The following is a 19,643-nucleotide window of genomic DNA, read 5'->3' as shown; positions in this document are numbered from 1 at the left end:
ATCTCTCTTTTTCCTTTCCCTCCTCCCTTCCTCACCAAAAGAGAAGGAGCAGTCCCAGATAAGGAAGCAGAAGTTCTCAGGGGGTGGGGGGAGGGAGGCAGGCTTGTCTTCTTATCTCTTGTATATAAAGCAACCATGGAGCTGTGTGTGTTAGAGACAGAGGGAGGTGGGGGGAGGAAAGAGACAGGAAACAGGATGTGAAAAGCCACTGAGAGAGCTGGGGGAAAAGCAAGCTACAGTGGGCTTAAACCAGCAGTCCTGGAAAATGAAGCAGGAAAAGGAAGTAACTTGGGGGGATGGATCTGAGCCTTACGTGGGCTGGATGCATCATGTGGGCCACATGTTTGACCCCTGTGCTAGTCTCTATAACTTGCATAATTGACAGTGCATTTTAGTAGCTGCTGCTCTTTTCATGTGAATGCCAACAACTGCCAAGCACCAGAACTTGCAAATCTCTTTAGAATTATGTATTTCACTATGAAGGCTGCAACATCTGTACCTGCTATTAAATACTCTAGAAAAATGGTGATGATACTGATTTTATCATTCTTGATCTATGCAGAAATGAAAGATCTTAAAAGTTTACCTGATATCATAAATACTCTTTAAAATACATCTTGTGATGTGATAGATATCAGAGGATTACCCTATCAACTCTATAAAACCTTAGTTATATAATTATGCCAGCAACTTCCTGCTGACCAGAAGTCAGACAAATACTTAGCTGTTAAGTTTTCCCTTTCATGCATGTGCATATGTATGTTGATTCAAATGCGGGAACCAACACTTACCCAAGAAGATCATCAGGTGACCATGTACTATTACCAACTTTCAGTTTAACATACCTCACAGAATTGTAAAAAATAAAAGCAGGGACTTTGGCATAGGGACTAAATGAAAATAGAGTAATAGTTACATAGCACTGAACAGAAAAGTGTCAAATAGTACAAAGTGATGAAGTAAATGGATCCAACAGAAATTAATACAGAGTAGGAATCCACATGGCAAACACTGAAGAATGTAAATTTATAACCTAAATAAAACATTGCCTCACTCAAGAGCGATTTTGAGATATTCAATTTTGGCACTCCAGCCGTGCATAAAAAAACACGCTACGCACTGCTTGGGCAAATGGGACAGCAAATGTATTTCCAGTGCACATACAGTATAGTGCATGTAAGCACATGCCCTCAAACATCTGAGGTTCCAATCGCATGTACCAAATATGTATGCACATGAAAACTATACACACTACCTTTTCCAGATAAAATGCTACCATGTTATTGAGGACTGCATTGCCATACATATTTTCTCCCATCATACACAGGCATGTCAAAACTGAGTGTCTCAAAATAGCTAAAGTTTTTAGCAGATCACACAGATTTATCCTTTATAAACAAATGAGAATCTCCCCTAATGTGGATATTTATGGGGACGATATTTATGGGGATATTTATGGGGACATGGATCTTGGCAAATGCTGTTCAAAGCTATTAGTGAACTATTTTATTACCAAAAGAAATCTGCCAGTTGTTGCAAAGTTTTATTGTAGAATAGCTGCAATGCTAGGGAATAAAAAGTGTGATTCTGAGGACAATGCTACACATTTGGTATTCACATAGAATCTGCTTATGTCTGTGGTTCCTAACAGCTGAACCTGTGGCCACTTTTGGAATTTACCCGGTGAAGCTACTGGTGCTGTAACACAATGGCTGCTATGAAGGCTGGGCTCAATCACAAAACACGCAGGGTGGTGGTGGTTAGGCCAAGGAGCCCCTATATATGAAGACAGCTGTTTTCAAAATGGTGGTGCCTCCTGGGCTCTTCTGAAACATCCCCTAACCCAGAGGAGAAAAGTCAGAACTGGCTCTTTGCTGTGATCAAGAAGGGGATACCAGGAAACACACTGGCAAAAAAAAAAATCTCTAAAAGATGTGAGTCATTTACGAATTCAAGGTATTCTACACTTGGAATACACACTTTTTCATGTCTGGAGCTTGCCTAGAAACAGTCTGTAACACAAAAGATACTATAAAGTTTTCTGATAGAATACACGTATCTTCTCATTACCCCCACTCCAGTATGCTTCCTTTTAAAAACACAGTATAATTAGCAACAAAAACTGGTGGTGATTGATGGACATTTTGTAATCAACCAGAGTTTGGAAGTAACCTGCTTGTTGCTTCCAAACTACCAGCTGAATAAAAATGATGTAAAATATGTCATTTACAGTACAAATGACTAAACCTATATACTAGGTTTCCTCTGAAAATGCAGAGACTCTTGACCCAAGAGTCAGATTAAATTGTTAGAGCTGCCATGTGAGTTATCTTGGAAAGCCTCCTGTACAACTTGTACAGAGGTATATAGGATGGAGTAAGACTGGGGGAGTAACACACACACACACACAGGAGCACCAGTGGCAGAAAGGGAAGGACCTATTTATTCATGAAGGCCACCAATCACAGATCCTGCCTTTACTTTGGGGCCTTGTCCACTTCCCTGAAACACATGGCAGGCACCATGGCACCCATGGATCATAGGATAGTGAACTGTGATCTAGGAAATGAGTGGGGAATTGGTGTAAAAGAAAGTCAAGATTATATCTAGTACTGCATCCTAAGAGATACTAGATTAATCTGGTCTCTTTATACCTGTAATGAATTATGATGATGATTTTAGGGGAATTTAGAATAATACAAAGTGACAAGAAGGCACAACTTCATGGTTCTGTCTCGCTAAATAAGTTAAGATCTTTAGCACATCTCCTTGTACCACAGCACAGCTGAAATGGGCAACAGGATCAGACTTCTAGTCAATTATGTAAAAATCATTATTTCTCTACATAAAGTCTATCAGTTTGCAAAAATCAACACTTGAGTTTCCTAGTAGGCATTTCTACACCTTTCTGGTCCAAAGGTATATAGGATGGAGTAAGACTGGGGGAGTAACACACACACACACACACACACAGGAGCACCAGTGGCAGAAACGGAAGGACCTATTTATTCATGAAGGCCACCAGTCACAGATTTTTATACCTTTCTTGTCCAAACTTCAATACGTTTTATCAAGACACCAGTCACGTTGCATCTTAAAAACAAAACATCAAACCCAATTCCACACTGATCCAATCATTCCGATTAATTGCAGCTCCAATTAATATAGTTATAGTTCAGCTACACTATATAGTTTTAGCAACCTTCAGTTGAATTCATTTGCAGAGTTTACATTTTAAAATTATCTGAGATCTGTTCATTTTTGAAGTATGATTCTTGTTGTATGAGTCTGGTGGATTTTACAGATGGGAAAGCAATAGTCTCCTTCAGATTAAATTACAAATTGTATATATTAAAACAGATTCCAGGGAATTCAGATACGTCTCAATGTATAAACCAAACAGTACAATGTATTATTCCTAATTTTATTATATGGTACTCTTTATTATGTTCAAGTCTTTAACAATTGACCATTTCTGTGCATAGAGGAGAAAAGGGTATGTATTTATGACTTATTTTATAACATTAACTTTAAAATATGTAGGTTATGTTTAGATCACTTTGTGGTGTTGGTTTACAATTCAGGTCCAGTTTACATACTATCTTCAGAGGCATAATGGACACTTACCTTTGTGGATGCTGCTGCAGTACCACTCAGAACACACATGAGACTACTGTTTACAAAGTAAGGCCATTGGTCCTACTCTGAGTGACATCTTATATTCTCAGTCAAAAAGGCATTTTCTGACACCTGCTGCTGCAGATCTTTTAATAGGAAATGCCAGTGACTTAACACAAAACCTTCTTCATGCAAAACATGAGCCATGGCCTATCTAAAGACAGTGGCAAGAAACAATAATAAATCCTGTTTATTTTTACAGGAACCAACAAAGATTACTTAGACTTGTGCACTCTCCACCCTCATATGCTACTAGAAAATTTAATGGTTCCACAGCAATCCATACTTTGTTGTGTTGTCACAAACTGTGATTTGTTCCCTATCCTCCAACCAGAAGCAAACAATCATTTGAATCCAGTCAACTCTGATTAATGGTCTTACCACTGTAATAAAACATATAACTGCAACTACTGACAAATTAACTCTAAGTGGCTTTTCTAGACCATCTGTGTAACAAACGCCAAAAGCAATTGCAAAGTATTTAAACTTGATTTTAGCCATGTTTACACAAATATGGTTATACAGCCTACATAGATTCAGTGGGATTTCTTCAACACAAATATGCTTGATATCACAGGCATGGAAGGGCTATTAGTAGTTACCTCTGGTTTTTTAAAAAGAGTAATGAAAATGAGATGTTGTGTGAGAGGAAATGGAAGAGGCTGTGAAAAACTGCAGATAGAAAAATATCTCTTTTTAAAAGGTTGTTGGCAGCTTCATATTTTACCTTTTAGTTAAGTAGCAGTATGCTTAGGTAGTTAAAGAACTTTTGATTCCATCTTCAAAAGACTAAAGCTTTTAATTTCAATTCTGTGAAAGACAGATGGCACTGATGTAGTGCTTTGCTTTCAAAAACCAAGTAAATGTGCTGCAGAACATAAAAGAGCCCTGGAACACCAAGATCTTCTGGAAACAAAGCTACAGTTGGTTGTAATCAACACACATTTGCAAATCATTTAAAAGTTTGAAACAGGACTTACTATATTGTGAATTTGTAAACTCACTGATCATCCAGTGATGCAAAGAAAAGGCAGGAGATTATGCACTCTGCATTCCCCCCCCCCCACACACAAAAGAGGTGCTTTTACATTTCTGCCTTTATATTAAGGGTAGGTTTGTGTACTGAAACACTGTAATTGCTTGAGGTCTATTTGCTAAAATACATTTCTGTTGCAAGTTATTTTTTATACGGGGGGGGGGGGAAGCCAGCGACACAGAAAATTTGGGGGGGGGGAGAAGCCTTTGTGTCACGGGATTAGTATTGTATGGGCAGCTGATTCTTTTGCTTGCCTTCTTCCTCTTGCACACACAGTCTCTCTCACATATACAAACAAAACCAGTGTTCCTAACTGAACAAAGCTGTTCTCAGACCGAAACACAAAGGGGGGGGGGGGGGGTTAGAAATAATCCATCCCCCTAAGAACGACTCTTTATGCTTTAGGAAAATCCACGCTTCTTCCAGTACACGGAAATGGCTTACCAGCTGTCAAGCTCCAGCTCCAGCAGTGACTGGGTCCTCTCCGAGTTACAGTGCAAGCACCACATGGCTGGAGAGAGGTAACAAGAAGGGGCCCCCAAGCTGCTAGCATATCCTTCCCCCGGGCTCCCCTTCGATCCCGCACCGTGACGGCGGACAGAAGAATCCCCGGGGCACACCAAGAGCGCCCCAGGACTTTCTGCACACCCGGCAAGAATAGCCGAGCGGGCGGGGGGGGGGGGGGCAAAGGCACGAGCGCTGAGGTCCACCCTTCTCAGTTGAGCACGCGCACGCGCGCCCCACTCACACGCTTACACACTTCCATCCCGCTAGTACCGCGCCAATACTGTGAGCCGGGAATACAAATGCCAAAGCTGGGAGGGGTGCATTGATCTTATTAAGCAGCGACTGGTTTCCAGCGCAGAGGAGAGAGGGAGGGGGCGTGGAGCGGCAGCGGCCACTACCGCCACAGGAAGGGAGTAAAGTCTGAGGTTAAAGAGAAGGAGGGAGCTCGCAGGAATGTGACAAGGAGGAGGATGCAAGAGCAGCCGCCGCTGCCGCCTCCCGCTCACACGCTTTCCTCCCACCCTCCCTTCACGTGATGGAAAGAGCCGGGGCTCTGGCAGCGCTATTAATAGTTGCATTCAGACTGGGAAAGGCAGGCTTCATTGCTATTCAGCAGCTCTAGTGACACTGGAAGCTGCTGCCTCCCAAGGCAGCCACACACTTGGCTTTGGTAGCAACAAATGTTTGCGTTGGCTTTGGAATCTCTTGGAGTTGCTTTAGAGACTAGGTCTCCCCTTCCTTCTTCTCCCTCCCTTTCCATTCTTGATCCACGGTTTCTCCTTCTGTGATTTTTTCTTTGCAATCTAAGCAATCTCTCTTATCTTCACGAAGGCATTTTCTTCACATAATTGGGTTAAAAGTTAATTAAAACTAAAATCTTAAGATAAAAGACCTCAAAACTCCATGAACTGCAAAATCCACATGCCTGGAACACAGATTGGTTCAGCAATTTAAAACCTGTTTACATAGAAACACAGAATATTCCAGTGTAGTAGTTGGAGTGTTGGATTTGAGACTCCAGGTGTGAATCCTCACTGTGCCATGGAAATAAACTGGCATCCAGTAAAAGTGGATGTGGAGCGGGTGATGGAGGATGATGCCATAGCAGCAAGAGGATGCCATTTCCAGTCACTACTGGAAGTCACATCATGACAGCTGCACACATCAATGTGATGCTCTAGGATTTCACCCAAACTAGCACTTTGCCCAAATCCTAGTGTCTCATCAACGTCACGTGGGCAACAGAAGTGACCCCCCTGAAGTGATGTATCACCAGCTTGGTGCCATTTAAAAAGATATTTCCTTACACGAGCTCTCAGTGTGCCAGCCAGCAACAAACAAGGAGCCCCGTCTCCCTACACGGAAGCTTGCTGGGTGATCTTGGGCAAGTCACACACAATCAGCCTTACCTTCCTCCCAGGGTTGCTGTGAGGATAAAATTAAGGTGAGGGGAATGCCGTAAGCCACTTTGGGTCCTCACTGGGGAGAAAGCCAGGATGTAAATGAAGTAAATAACATTCAATTTTACAAAATTAGGATCTAGAAATATATATATTTATATATATTTGACTTTGTAGCTACAACAGGGCTTACCCTGTATACCAGTGTTGCATTATCAGTTTTATAATCACTGTAGGATTGTGGATTCATCATCTAGTTCATAGCCCAGTCATAATTGGGGATATGTATTTTGAAAGCTACAGGAGCTCAGCACAGACACTTTGCTATCTAAATATGACACAGGAATTATGTTTTCTTTAAATTATCTCTGGGCCCACAATAAGACATTTTGATCAGATGCGCACCTGGAGTCATGTGTTCAGAACTTTACAAAACCTCTGAATAGTAGTGCCAGGAGGAATCATTGCCTTGGGCTCTGTGCTGGGTTACTGGTCTTTATTTATTTATTTATATTTTGACTTATTTATTTATTTATTTATATTGGAATTTATACCCCGCCCTTCACACCGAACACAATATATCTCGCCCTTCCCACCAAAGTGGCTCAGGGCGGCTTACAACACAATAAACTCACATAATTCAGCTTAAAACATTTACATAATAAGGTTAAAACCATAATTAATAAGACATAAAAAGATAAAAACCAGCGGTCTATTAAATGCATTTTAGTTCCATCCAAAATTTTTCTCAGTGTCAGTTAGTTGTTGTAGGCCTGCTGGAAGAGGACTGTCTTACAGGCCCTGCGGAACTGCCCTAGGTCCCGCAGGGCCCTCACCTCTTCCGGCAGCTGGTTCCACCAGTAAGGCGCCGTTACCGAGAAGGCCCGATCCCTGGTGGATTTCAGACGGGCCTCCTTTGGCCCGGGGATTACTAACAGGTTTTGTGAACCCGATCGTAGTACTCTCTGGGGAACGTGTGGGGAGAGACGGTCCCTAAGGTAGGCAGGTCCTAGGCCATATAGGGCTTTAAAGGTGATGACCAACACCTTGTACTGGACTCGGAATGTTATTGGCAGCCAGTGCAAATCCCGAAGCCCCGACCGAATGTGCTCCCATCTTGGGAGCCCTAATAGCAGCCGGGCAGCGGCATTCTGCACTAACTGCAGCTTCTGGGTTCGGCACAAGGGTAGCCCCATGTAGAGGGCATTACAGTAGTCCAACCTCGAGGTGACCGTGGCATGAATCACTGTTGCTAGGTCATCGCAGTCCAGGAAAGGGGCCAGCTGCCTCGCCTGCCTAAGATGAAAGAATGCGGACTTGGCAGTGGCTGCTATTTGAGCCTCCATTGTCAATGAAGGCTCCAATAGTACCCCCAGACTTTTGACCCTGTGCGCCGCTATCAACGGCACGCCGTCAAAAACTGGCAGGGAGATTTCCCCTCCCGGGCCGCAGCGACCCAAGCAAAGGACCTCTGTCTTCGCCGGATTCAGCTTCAGCCCACTCAGCCTAAGCCACCTAGCCACTGCTTGTAACGCCCGGTCCAGATTTTCTGGGGCGCAGGCAGGCCGGCCGTCCATAAGTAGATAGAGCTGGGTGTCATCAGCATATTGATGACAGCCCAGCCCATACCTTCGGGCAATCTGGGGAAGGGGGCGCATATAGATGTTAAATAACATCGGGGAAAGTACCTTTCAGGTACTTTCAAGACAACTGGTAGTCTACTGTGTGAAGTGGTATGCTGGACAGGATGGGCTACTGTTATGCACTTACAAAAATGATGCCTGGGCATCCTGAATATTGCTTCTCTGATCACACACCATTTTATTGACCTAAAAGTACTGCCAGTCAAGCAACTATGTTACTTTTCGAATTAGGCCAGCCGTGGTACTCAGTCTGACTGCTCTAAAAGCCACAGCCTGGCCCATTATTATGAAGTTGAGGAGGAGACTGGATTTCTACCCTGCCCTTCACTCAGTGTCAAAGCAGCTTACAATCTCCTTCCCTCCCTCTCCCCACAACAGACATCTTAGGCTGTGAGAGCGCTGAAAGAACTGTTCTTAAGAGAACAGGTCTGAGAGATCTGGCTGCATGTGGTAAAGTGGGGAATCAAACCTGGTTCTCCAGATAAGAGTCCTCCACTCTAATTGAAGGCTGTCTGATGTCATTAGAGGCACACAAGCTGGGCACCTGCAAGGATGTGCTGGGAGGTATCTTATTACCCCTCTAACCACTATTTCTTCCTTCCTTTCCTTAAACATCCCCATATCCTCTCCCTTTATCCTGCCTCCTTCTCTCCTTCCCCCCCCCCCCCACCAGCTAATTGACCTTCATCTCCCTTCCCCTCTTAAGTTTTCTCTATTCTAGTCAGCCTCTCCCTGAGAAAAGTCTGGCTGAACTGCACAGTACTAACTGCCGTGCCAGGCCTAATTGCATGGCAAGCACGTAATCCCCCCCATTCCTACACTATTTCCTTTTCCCCTCCATTCAGCAGCCCCTAAATCCTCATCTTTTTCTACTTTCCTTCCACTCACCAAACAGTCTACATTGCGTCTGCCCAATCTTATACTATATTTATATACCACATTTATACCCTGTCTTTCTCCACAATGTTGATCCAAAGCAGCTTACCTCATTCTCTTGTGAACTTGACTCAGTCATAACTCTGTCAGAGCTGTTCAGGAAAAAGCAGTTTCTGTCAGAGCTCTCAGTCCCATCTACCTCACAGAGTGTCTACTGTAGAGATGGGAAAGGAAAGGAGACTGTAAACTGCTCTAAGTCTCCTTTAGGTAGTAAAGGGCAGGGTATAAATCTAATCTCCTCCTCCTCATTTTACTTTCATAAGTACCCTGTGAGGTAGATTAGGCTGAGAATGTGTGACTGGACCAAGATCACCCAGGAAGATTCCATGGCAGAGAAGGGATTTGAACCTGGGTCCCCAACTCCTAATCTGACATTCTAAGCACAGCACCTCACTGGCTTCTGTGGGATGGCTGCCTGGGTGAAACATGTAAGTCATCTGGTAGTAAGTCTGGCAACCAGCAGGAGGATTGGGGGGGGGGGGGGACTGGACACAATGGCAGTAGTTCCAGGAATTGCTGGAGATGTTATGGCAAAATCATAGTGTTTCCAGTTATTCCCATTGCATATAGGCTTCCCCTGGAAGTTACATCATCATGCTTGCAATGCCAGTGAGTTTTTTAAAATTTCCCCATGGCAGTAGGGAGTAGCAGTAGGAAGCAGAAGCTCAGGGTGGGTAACAGGGCAGGGGTACACCAGGAGGCTGGCAGGTTACCAGGTGGTTGTTGCCAGACCTGACCCCAATATGTCTTCCCTCAAAGCCCAAAGCAGTCATGAAAAGGGCCCTGACCTCTCCCAATGCCTCTTATTGACAGAAACACCAAGGCTTCAACAGCAATACTGTTATGGTAGCTTAGCAGAGGGCATTTATTTCTAAAAAATACAGGTCCTGCTTCTGTTATTTTTGGGGGGTGTTAACCTCCCAGGAAGGGAAGGCAACATGGTATAGGCTGATCACATTAGACTTTGGAAGCTTAGAAGAGTCAGTGTTGGGAGACAAAAGAGGACAACTCTGCGAAGGAAGGCACACTTCTCACTTTCCTTAAAAGCCTCTTGCTGGGGTCATCATAAATTGGCTGCAACATTATAACACTTATGTATATAATCCCACCCCCACCCCCCACCCCAGTGTTCTTTTTAAAAAGATTTCAGACTTTTCTACAAACCTTGGACGTTTCTCAGGATTTTTGAAAGATCAGTCTAATCTGTTCATGGCTCCACTCTCTAGATTTCAATATCCACGGATTTAGCTACGTTGGGACTTAGATATATTGACAATGCACTTTGCATGTATTTTAAAGATCTCTCCTATTATTATTTGAGGTTAGAATGAATCCATGCTTCTGAACAAAGTCCTGCTTCAAGTTTAGTTAAACAGAATTAGTTAGCTTTCATTTCACCAAATTAAGGGTCCATTCACACAACTGCCCAGCTTGAGAGCCAGTTTGGTATAGTGGTTAAAAGTGGTGGACTCTAATCTGGAGAAGTGGGTTTGATTCCCCATTTTGCCACATGTAGCTAGCTGGGTGACCCTGGGTCAGTCACAGTTCTCAGAGATGTTCTCGTAAGTCCAGCTCTCTCAGAGCTCTCTCAGCCCCACCTACCTCACTGGGTGTCTGTTGTGGAGAGAGGAAGGAGATTGCTCTGAGACTCCAAGTGAAGGGCAAGGTATTTTAACAGAAGATTTTCGCCCTTGAACCCAAAGTGTTGAGTGGTTCATATGCCTTATTTGCTGCAAGTAGAGGTATGGGTTCAGATGCCATATGCAAACCATACAGCCTACTTGCCATCACTAACTAGGTGACTAATAGAAGCTACCATAAATCTAAGTGGGGGTTAGGGTTAGCAGAAGGTGAGTAGCAGGTTAATCTCATAATCAACATACATAATAATTTATCTTTACCAAATTCAGATTTGATATCCTTTTGAAAACAGAAGCTGAAAATACTACACTAGCAAATAGATGTACTAGAATGCTGATTCTTTCTATTGCCTATCATACACTCAGGTTGTATCCACACTCCACACAGTGATTATTCTCTGCTTCTCAATCATGACTGCAGTGAATAAAGGGGCATTTGCAGAGAAATTGGAGGATCCACATGAAAGGGTTGTGCACATTTCCCACTGTCATTTTTCCTGCATGCTTCCCACACCCACTGCACCATAGGGCTTTTAATTTTTTTAAAAAATCTGAAATCGCTACTGAAGAAGAAAAAGAAGAAGATATTGGATTTATATCCCGCCCTCCACTCCGAAGAGTCTCAGAGCGGCTCACAATTTCCTTTACCTTCCTCCCCCACAACAGACACCCTGTGAGGTGGGTGGGGCTGAGAGGGCTCTCACAGCAGCTGCCCTTTCAAGGACAACCTCTGCCAGAGCTATGGCTGACCTAAGGCCATTCAAGCAGCTGCAAGTGGAGGAGTGGGGAATCAAACCCGGTTCTCCCAGATAAGAGTCCGCACACTTAACCACTACACCAAACTGGCTGTGAAATTATAGCACTCTATTGCCACAGTGTTTCCTCTGAACTCCCAGATTTAGGGTTGCCAAGTCCAATTTAAGAAATATCTGGGGACTTTGGGGGTGGAGCCAGGAGACTTTGGGGGTGGAGCCAGGAGACATTGGGGTGGAGCCAAGATCAAGGCTGTGACAAGCGTAATTGAATTCCAAAGGGAGTTCTGGCCATCACATTTAAAGGGACAGCACACCTTTTCAATGCCTTCTTTCCATAGGAAATAATGAAGGATAGGGGTACCTTCTTTTGGGGCTCATAAAATTGGACCCCCTGTTCAAATCGTTTTGAAACTTGGGGGATATTTTGGGGAGAGGCACTAGATGCTGTACTGAAAATTTGGTGCCTCTACCTCAAAAAATAGCTCCCCCAGAGCCCCAGATACCCGCGGATCAATTCTCTATTATTTTCTATGGGAATAAATCTCCATAGGGAATAATAGTGTGTCCAGCAGACATTTCCCTCCCCTCCCCCTGCTTTCTGATTACCCTGAAGTGGGGGGAGGGCCTCCAAACCGGGGGATCCCCTGCCCCCACCTGGGGATTGGCAATCCTACCCAGATTTCATTTTTTAAAAAGTGAGTCTTTAGCCTTTTATGCTGTAGAACATAGATATATAAGAGAAAAGATGTAAAATCAAAGGCATACAGACTTGTGAACATGTAAAGGGAAAGGAATAGAAACCTGCTTTAAAAATGGAATTGAGAATTCAGAGTTTTAGCAATTGATTATTATACACAGGGCTTTTTATGCAGAAAAAAACCAGCAGGAATTTATTTGCATATTAGGCCGCACCCCCTGACACCACCATTGTCACTTGTGGGAAGGACGGGATACAAGTCATAGATAAATAAAAAAATAAATAAATTGTTTCACACAGGGCTCTTTTTGCAGAAAAAGTCCAGTAGAAGCTCATTTGCATATTAGGCCACACCCCTTAACAATAAGCCAGCCGGAACGGCATTCCTGTGCATTCCTGCTCAAAAAAAGCCCTGATTGTACGTTATACACTGTATATATCTGACAACTGCAGCCTTTTAAAGCCTTCCAGGGGCATGGGAGAAATTGTTGCCACAGAACCTGAGGGAAGAAAAATGTTGTTATGAGTGGAACCATCAAAAATGCACACCTTCCCAACCACATGGCATGCAAACAGTCTTTGACAGCAACATTTCCAAAAAAGATCATCAAACCAGGTTTGGGAAAGATTGAAGCAAATAGAAAAAAACTTGGAAAAGAGGTGATGTTATGTGGATGCAATCTCAGATTGCTGCTCTGTGCGCAACCACACATGAAAAAAAAACTTGAATAATGACAAAACATTGACCACATGAGTTTCAAAAGCCCATTCAATTACAAGAACAAAGCTCTTTCTCAAGGCTCACTCAAAGTTATTTCATTATATTCTACTTTAAATTATATATAAAGAAACAATTAAAAACACAGCCAACAGGATATGATGAAACATTTATATGTTTTACTCACTCTCCCCTCTTCCCTCATTTAAACCATGGACTGTCTTCCCATGTCTTTAACTTGCTTAGAAGTTTACTTTTTCATTTATCTTTAGAATTTATTTTAGCTGATCTTTAAAAGCACTCCAGATACATGAATATACACAAAAACTTCTGGGAATTTAAAAAAACCCCAATTGAATGACTCCATATCCCTTTTTAAGGTCTAATCTTATTAACAAGATACTCTCCTAGTGAAGAAATCCATTATATCAATTTTCAGCATTTGTAAGTGTCCCCTCATCCCCCCAACCCCCCCCCTCAAAAAACTGTTCACATAAATCCATCTTTGTCTGCTATTGTGCAATGGCTGGTAACAAAAAAAAAATTCTTCTCATTCTCCACACATTTGTTTCAAGCATGTGTTTTTACAATTACTATTTGGCTAGAATACGAGCACTAAAAATAACAATGTAGAAGTTCCACAGAGCTATTCAGAACACAGCTGGATTCTACTTTACAGCAAAAAAATATGACCCAGATATTTCCTCAAATATATTTACTTTTAATGCAGAAAAATACGTACTTCTGCCACAGATTAAGCGCTAACGAATGTATAATTTTATGTATATGGAAACACAACTGAAGTTTATAATATACAAAGAATATGGAAGTATAATTTTGCTATATTTACTGATTACAATTAATGATTGTGACAAGATTATATCTACAGTTCAGCAAATTTATAGTACATGTACAAAGCACGCACTTCTTCCCTCTAAAATATGGTGAATACCCATATATTCCCATATATATAGTTAGGGTTCCCAAACTCCTGCTGGGGGCAGGGTTTTGCCCAGTTTTGGGGACCCAATCTGCCACCATGGAGCTGGCTGGTGGGGGGATCCCCACCCCCAAAGAGCTCCATCAGCACTCACAGTGATGATGTCACCCAGAAGTGACGCCATCGTATCAGGCATATTGTGCAGGGGCACTCTAGCATTTGGGTAAAAACTCTATGGTGCCATAAAGTTTTTAACCCAAATACTAGAGCATCCCCCATGCAATGTGCCTGGCATGATGGCATCACTTCCAGGTGATGTCTTCGCACACATGCAAGAAACATCCCCCACCAGGATCCAGGTAAAACCTGGCAACACTATATATAATATACTTCTAAAATCTGGAGATAAAAAAATAATGATTTGAAGAAATAGTGTAAAGTAGGGTTGCCAAATCCATATTGGGAAATTCCTGTAGTTGTGAAAGTTAAGTGTGAAGGCGGGGTTTGGGGAGGGAAGGACCTATGCAAGGCAGTGATGCCACAGAGTTCACTCTCAAAAGCTACCATTTTCTCCAGGATAACTGATCTCTGTAGTCTGGAGATCCGTTTTAATTCCAGAAGATCTCAAAAATGAGAACAAAGGAACCCAATTTGCTAACTCAATTGTCTTCTTCTTATGACTAAGCCATAATAAACAGAGTTGCATGAATTATAGTTCATGCATATAGTTTCTTTTGGTCGAAGAATCACTATTGGATTTTATCTTAAATTAAATAAAAATTAAAGACTATCCAAAACAACGTTTCTCTTGCAGTTACTAACTGTGAACACATTAATATTCTTAAGGATACTCCTCCTCATTTTGTTATGTTTTCTTTCATATGATCTCTCATTTTCAAATATGAACCAAAATGTATTTTAATTTCTAGTCCATACTTTTTAAGGAATGCACCTTCCAGTATATTCTATATGATTAACTTTGGAATTAGTCTTAGCCAGGCTAACAATTACTGCTGATTTAGATGACACATAGTACAAATTACTGTGTGCTTGTAATTACAAATTGCATTTGTTGCACTCCAGGGGATTTATAAACATTGATATCTTTAGCTATTAACATGTTAAATTATAATTATTTATGCAAAATGCTGAATAAACTGAAGTAATATTGTGATTTTTTTATATAACTGGTCTAACTATATTTTATAGCATACTACACGAGGAACTTATATTGTTCAGTTTTTCTGGCAAACAATAGATTTGACTGAAATCCTAAACCCACTGAAATGAAAACACTCAGTTCCAGGTAAATACAAGTAGGAAATGGATGTTATATAGCAGTAGTTAATGTTATGTTGTTCAACTTTGCACCTGTGCAACTGGCATATTTGCTTCTTTTGAATGACAGTTAACTATACCAATGCATATCACCATTTTCAAAAACAGTTTCAAATTAAGGCACATATCTGAAGGTCACTACAAAAGAAACACTTTTCCACCACACCCCTGCAAAGCTGTGAAGATTGGCCTTGAACCTTTTCTGAGAAAAAAAATCAAGATATTTTTGTCTTTTTGTTTAATGTGGATTATAGGTAAATAATACAGCTGTGGATGTACTGAGCAAAGTGAGATGGGTGATATTAATGTATTGTTTTCTTCTTGATCCAACATCACCCATGACACATTTACAAGAATGGGACCGCAGAAAGCAACTTCTGCTATTAAATATCTGTGTCAAATGAAGAAATGGGGACACTGGAATTGAAATGTTACGCAAAGTTTTAATGGGGTGGGGTTCAATGGGGTATCAGAAAATTACAGGCAGGTTAGCCTAATTTCTGTCCCAGGCAAATGAACAGAAACTGTCATTAAAAAAAGACTTAATAAGTCCAAGGAACAAAGCCTGCTGAGCAGGGGTTGTTTTGTAGGGGGAAAGGTGGTGGAGCTCATCCAGGAATTGTTATGCAGCTGCACCTACTAGTCAACGGACTAGGTGGGAAAGAGGAGGTGGAGCTGTCAGAAAGGTTCAGGAGCTGTGCTCCTGTGAGCTCCTGCTGAATCCGAGGCCTGCTGCTGAGAGAAAATCAGCATGGCTTCTGCAAAGTGAAGTCCTGCCTTACCAACCTTTTGAAACTTCAAAAGAAAGTGAACAAATATGTACATAACAATGATACTTGGGTAATGGCTTTTGACAAAGTACCTCAACAAAGTCTCCTGAGTAAGCTTAATTGAGTAAGCTAATGTCCTCTTATGGAATCAAAATTGGTAAAATGACAGGAAGCATAGAGTAAGAATGAATGGACAGTTTTTGCAATACAGAGAAGTAAACGGTGGAGTCTCACAAGGATCAGTATTGGAGCTGGTGCTATTTAATTTTTTCATAAATAATCCAGAACAGGAGGTGAGCATTATACTGGCCAAGCCTACAGATAACACAAAATTATTCAGAATGTTGAAAGGCAAGGCTGACTGTAGAGTTCCGGGAAAATCCCCACAGATTGTATGAGTGGGCAACAATATGGTAAATCAAATCCAATGTAAGAGTAAGGTGAAGAACAATGGAACAAAAACCCTCTACCTCAGGTATATGCTAATAGAGAGTGAGAGGGAAAGAGACTTTGGGGGTCATGGTGGATAGCTCAACCTAGTGTGCTGCAGTGGTGAAAAAGGCAAACTCAATTTGGGGATTATTAGGAAAAGGAATGAAAATGAACAGCCAAAACTATAATGCTCTTGTATGGTGCACCCTCATTTGGAATAATGTGCACATTTCTGGTTACCATATCTCAAAAAGGATATCACAGAGCTGCAAAAAAGTATAGAAGTGGGCAACCAAGATTACTAAAGAGTTGAAACACCTTTTCTATAAGGAAAGGCTGAAGAGTCTCTGGGACTTTTCAGTTTAGAAAAGTGAAGACTGAGGAGGAGACATGATAGAGATTTATAAAATAATGCAAGGGGCAGAGAGAGAGTGGACACAGAGAACTCAGCGTACCCAGTGAAGCTGACAGGCAGCTGATTCAAGATGGAAAAATAAAATGTTTATTCAAGGAGTGGATGATAAAAATGTGGAATTTATTTTAAAAGGATGCTGGGATGGCCACGGGCATAGACAGCTTTAAAAGATTCAAGGACTCTATCAGCAGTCATGGTGACTGAAAGGAGCCTTCAGAAGTAGTAAACATCTGAATACCAGTGCCAGGAGGCAGTACCAGGGAAAGGCTTTGGCCTCTATGCCCTGTTGTTAGCCTTCCAGGGTAGCTGGCTGGCTACTGTGTGAGACAGGATGCTGGACTAGATGGACTACTGGTATGATCCAGCAGGGCTCAATGTTATTAGAATCTCGACAGGAAATAAACTATTCAGATTTGCATCCCAAAGGTTTCAGTCATGTGTTCTAAAAAATTTGGTTTATGGTTGTAATGATTCAGGCACAGTACACTTTAAGGCAATCCATGAAAAAGCTACACTATACTATGATCCAATTAGGAAATACTGAGAATGTTTCCTGCTTGCAAATAATTGCCTGATACCATTTTCATCAACTGTGCATAGGGTTACATGAAAAATCTGTATGATCCTCCCTCATAGTGAGATCATTAGAACAATGTTTCTGTTGGCAGGATGAAGAAATTTGTTAGTAGTGGGGAAAAGGCTGCAAAATCCTGCTGAGAGGCCTTGCTCTTTGAAGGGTGTGGGTACATATTAGGCGGTCCTAGACACTTTGAAGTTCCTGCTTTTTTCTTTATCACTTTTCCAGAAACAGGGTGACAGAGAGGGTAAGCTCACAAAGTTGTGTATTGTTATTTCTTCACCATGCAGTAAACATCATGGACAATCATATTATCAAAATTCCAAGTCTAAGCAAAATCAAAGTGGTGCATATATAACAAAAGTGCCTGATTAAATAGGTCAGATACATTTGATTAAATATGGATATATGCAGGCATTTGATGTAAACTGAGTATGTCCTAGAACTAAACTAACAGGCATGCAACTGAGCATTCACTCAAGTTCAGATTGCATTAGTAATTTGCATTACTTGTGGATTTAACACAGTATTGACCACCACAAATCCTGTAAAAGTACCAAACTGTGTGCTCATAATAGGAAAAAAAAGGGGTAAAACAGATGAATTGCTTTCCATCTAGAAAATTGAATTCATAGTATAACTGCTTTTGTGCAATAACAAAAAAATTCAGTAACAGGATGCCTACAGAGCCATAAGGATTGTCATTACCCCCAGATTACAATGCATCCTAAATGATGCCGAGAAAATATAAAATGCTACTGCATTCTGAACAGAGCATATGTAAGTAACCATATCAGCAGCAGCGTGTTTTTTTTTTGTTGGTACTGCAGCCAGTAGAAACAATTTTTTTTAACAAAGGCAGAAATTTCTGGTTTCCCATAAAGTACACATTTGAATAGAAAGCAACTAACAACTTTGGCCGTTTTCGCACTAGCGTTTGCTCCGGCGTAGCGCCCCATTTACCTCCGGATCTTTTCCTGGATTTCGCACCTGTTGCTCCGGCGCTGCGCTTTGCTCCGGCACTTCAGGGGTTTCACACCAGAGTATGTTTTTCAGCATGCTGCCGGAGTTTTTTGAAAACCTCCGGATCCACACCGGATCCACTCCGCAGACTTTGCAGTGGGAAATCCATCCACGCCGGATCGACTGCTGTGTGGGCGGCACCCTCTCCCTTTCCGTCCTCCCACCCCATCCACCCCCTTGGCCAATCATCAGCCTTTCGCGGCGCTTCCCCAAAGTGCCGGCACGGCCATTTTTTTTTAAAAACTTCACAGTTTTGCGTAATAGCGATATTTCGAAATTAACAAATAGGAAAAAAAAAACCCTCCTGGAATAGCCTCAATCGCCACTTCAATTGGTTTCGTTAGAATTTTTTTTAATTGACTTTAGTTGCGTTATTTCGCTGTTGCGTTATCTCGATAATGCGAAAACGACCATTGTTGGGGGGGGGAATCTAGTGCCGGTGCGGGCCAAAGCGTTCATGTGTGTGTGTTTTAAAAAGGGAATGCCTCCCTCAGCTGTGCCACCAGGATTTCTGGACCTGCACAAAATCGCCATGTATAAAATGGGAAGTTGGAGTCCTGCATTCTTCTCCCTGGCTACATTCCGCTCGGTTAGAAAATAGACGCGAGCTCGCTCTTCACACGCGCCACAGAAGGGGAAGGAGAGAATGGGGCGGGGGGAGGGGAGCTCTGGCAGCAGGAATCAGTCAGGTCCCCGTTGCAAGCGCCAGCCGGGGAGGGGAAAGAGAGCGGAGGAAATTTGGGGGGGGAATCTAGTGCTTCAGAATTTGGGGGGGGGAATCTAGTGCTAGGATTCTCCACTGTGAATGCTTCTGTTAATACATAAAGGGCTGTGGAGGATTCTACAGCTGCAGCCAATCCATAAGCAGCAGCAGCACACGTGATGCGGTTTGTCCACGAAAAGAAGGGGAGGGAACAGCTCGATGTTACGTTAGTACGTTAGTACGTCATTACACAACCAGACTTGCGCTTAAAAAAAAAATGATTGACAGGGCATCGAACTCAAGTCGATGCCAGTGGGAAAACGATTTGAGCCGGGGCTTCAGGGAAGGCGACTCCGCAAAGAGTCACTAGTGGGAAAACGAGAAAAATGATCCGGACATAATTGCGCCGCGGAATAAGGGGAGCAAACGCTAAAT

The 19,643-nt window shown here is 42.2% G+C and overlaps 1 protein-coding gene across 13 annotated transcripts in view; it reads right to left on the bottom strand.

The window, feature by feature from the left end:
* IQSEC1 (IQ motif and Sec7 domain ArfGEF 1) overlaps nucleotides 1–19,643 on the bottom strand; it is a 328,187-nt gene that overhangs the window by 110,184 nt on the left and 198,360 nt on the right. Inside the window, exon 1 of one of the 13 annotated variants that reach the window (XM_060239839.1) lies at nucleotides 5,159–5,525. The exons of the other annotated variants lie outside the window; for them this stretch is intronic. Coding sequence (XP_060095822.1) covers nucleotides 5,159–5,223 — 65 coding nt within the window. The 5' untranslated portion in view covers nucleotides 5,224–5,525. Of the gene's footprint in view, nucleotides 1–5,158; nucleotides 5,526–19,643 lie in introns of those variants that run through there. 13 annotated transcript variants of the gene reach the window in all.

This window comes from Heteronotia binoei, chromosome 5 (genome assembly GCF_032191835.1).
Source record: "Heteronotia binoei isolate CCM8104 ecotype False Entrance Well chromosome 5, APGP_CSIRO_Hbin_v1, whole genome shotgun sequence".
Classification (NCBI taxonomy): Eukaryota; Metazoa; Chordata; class Lepidosauria; order Squamata; family Gekkonidae; genus Heteronotia; species Heteronotia binoei.
This window is presented reverse-complemented; position numbering and strand designations above follow the sequence as displayed.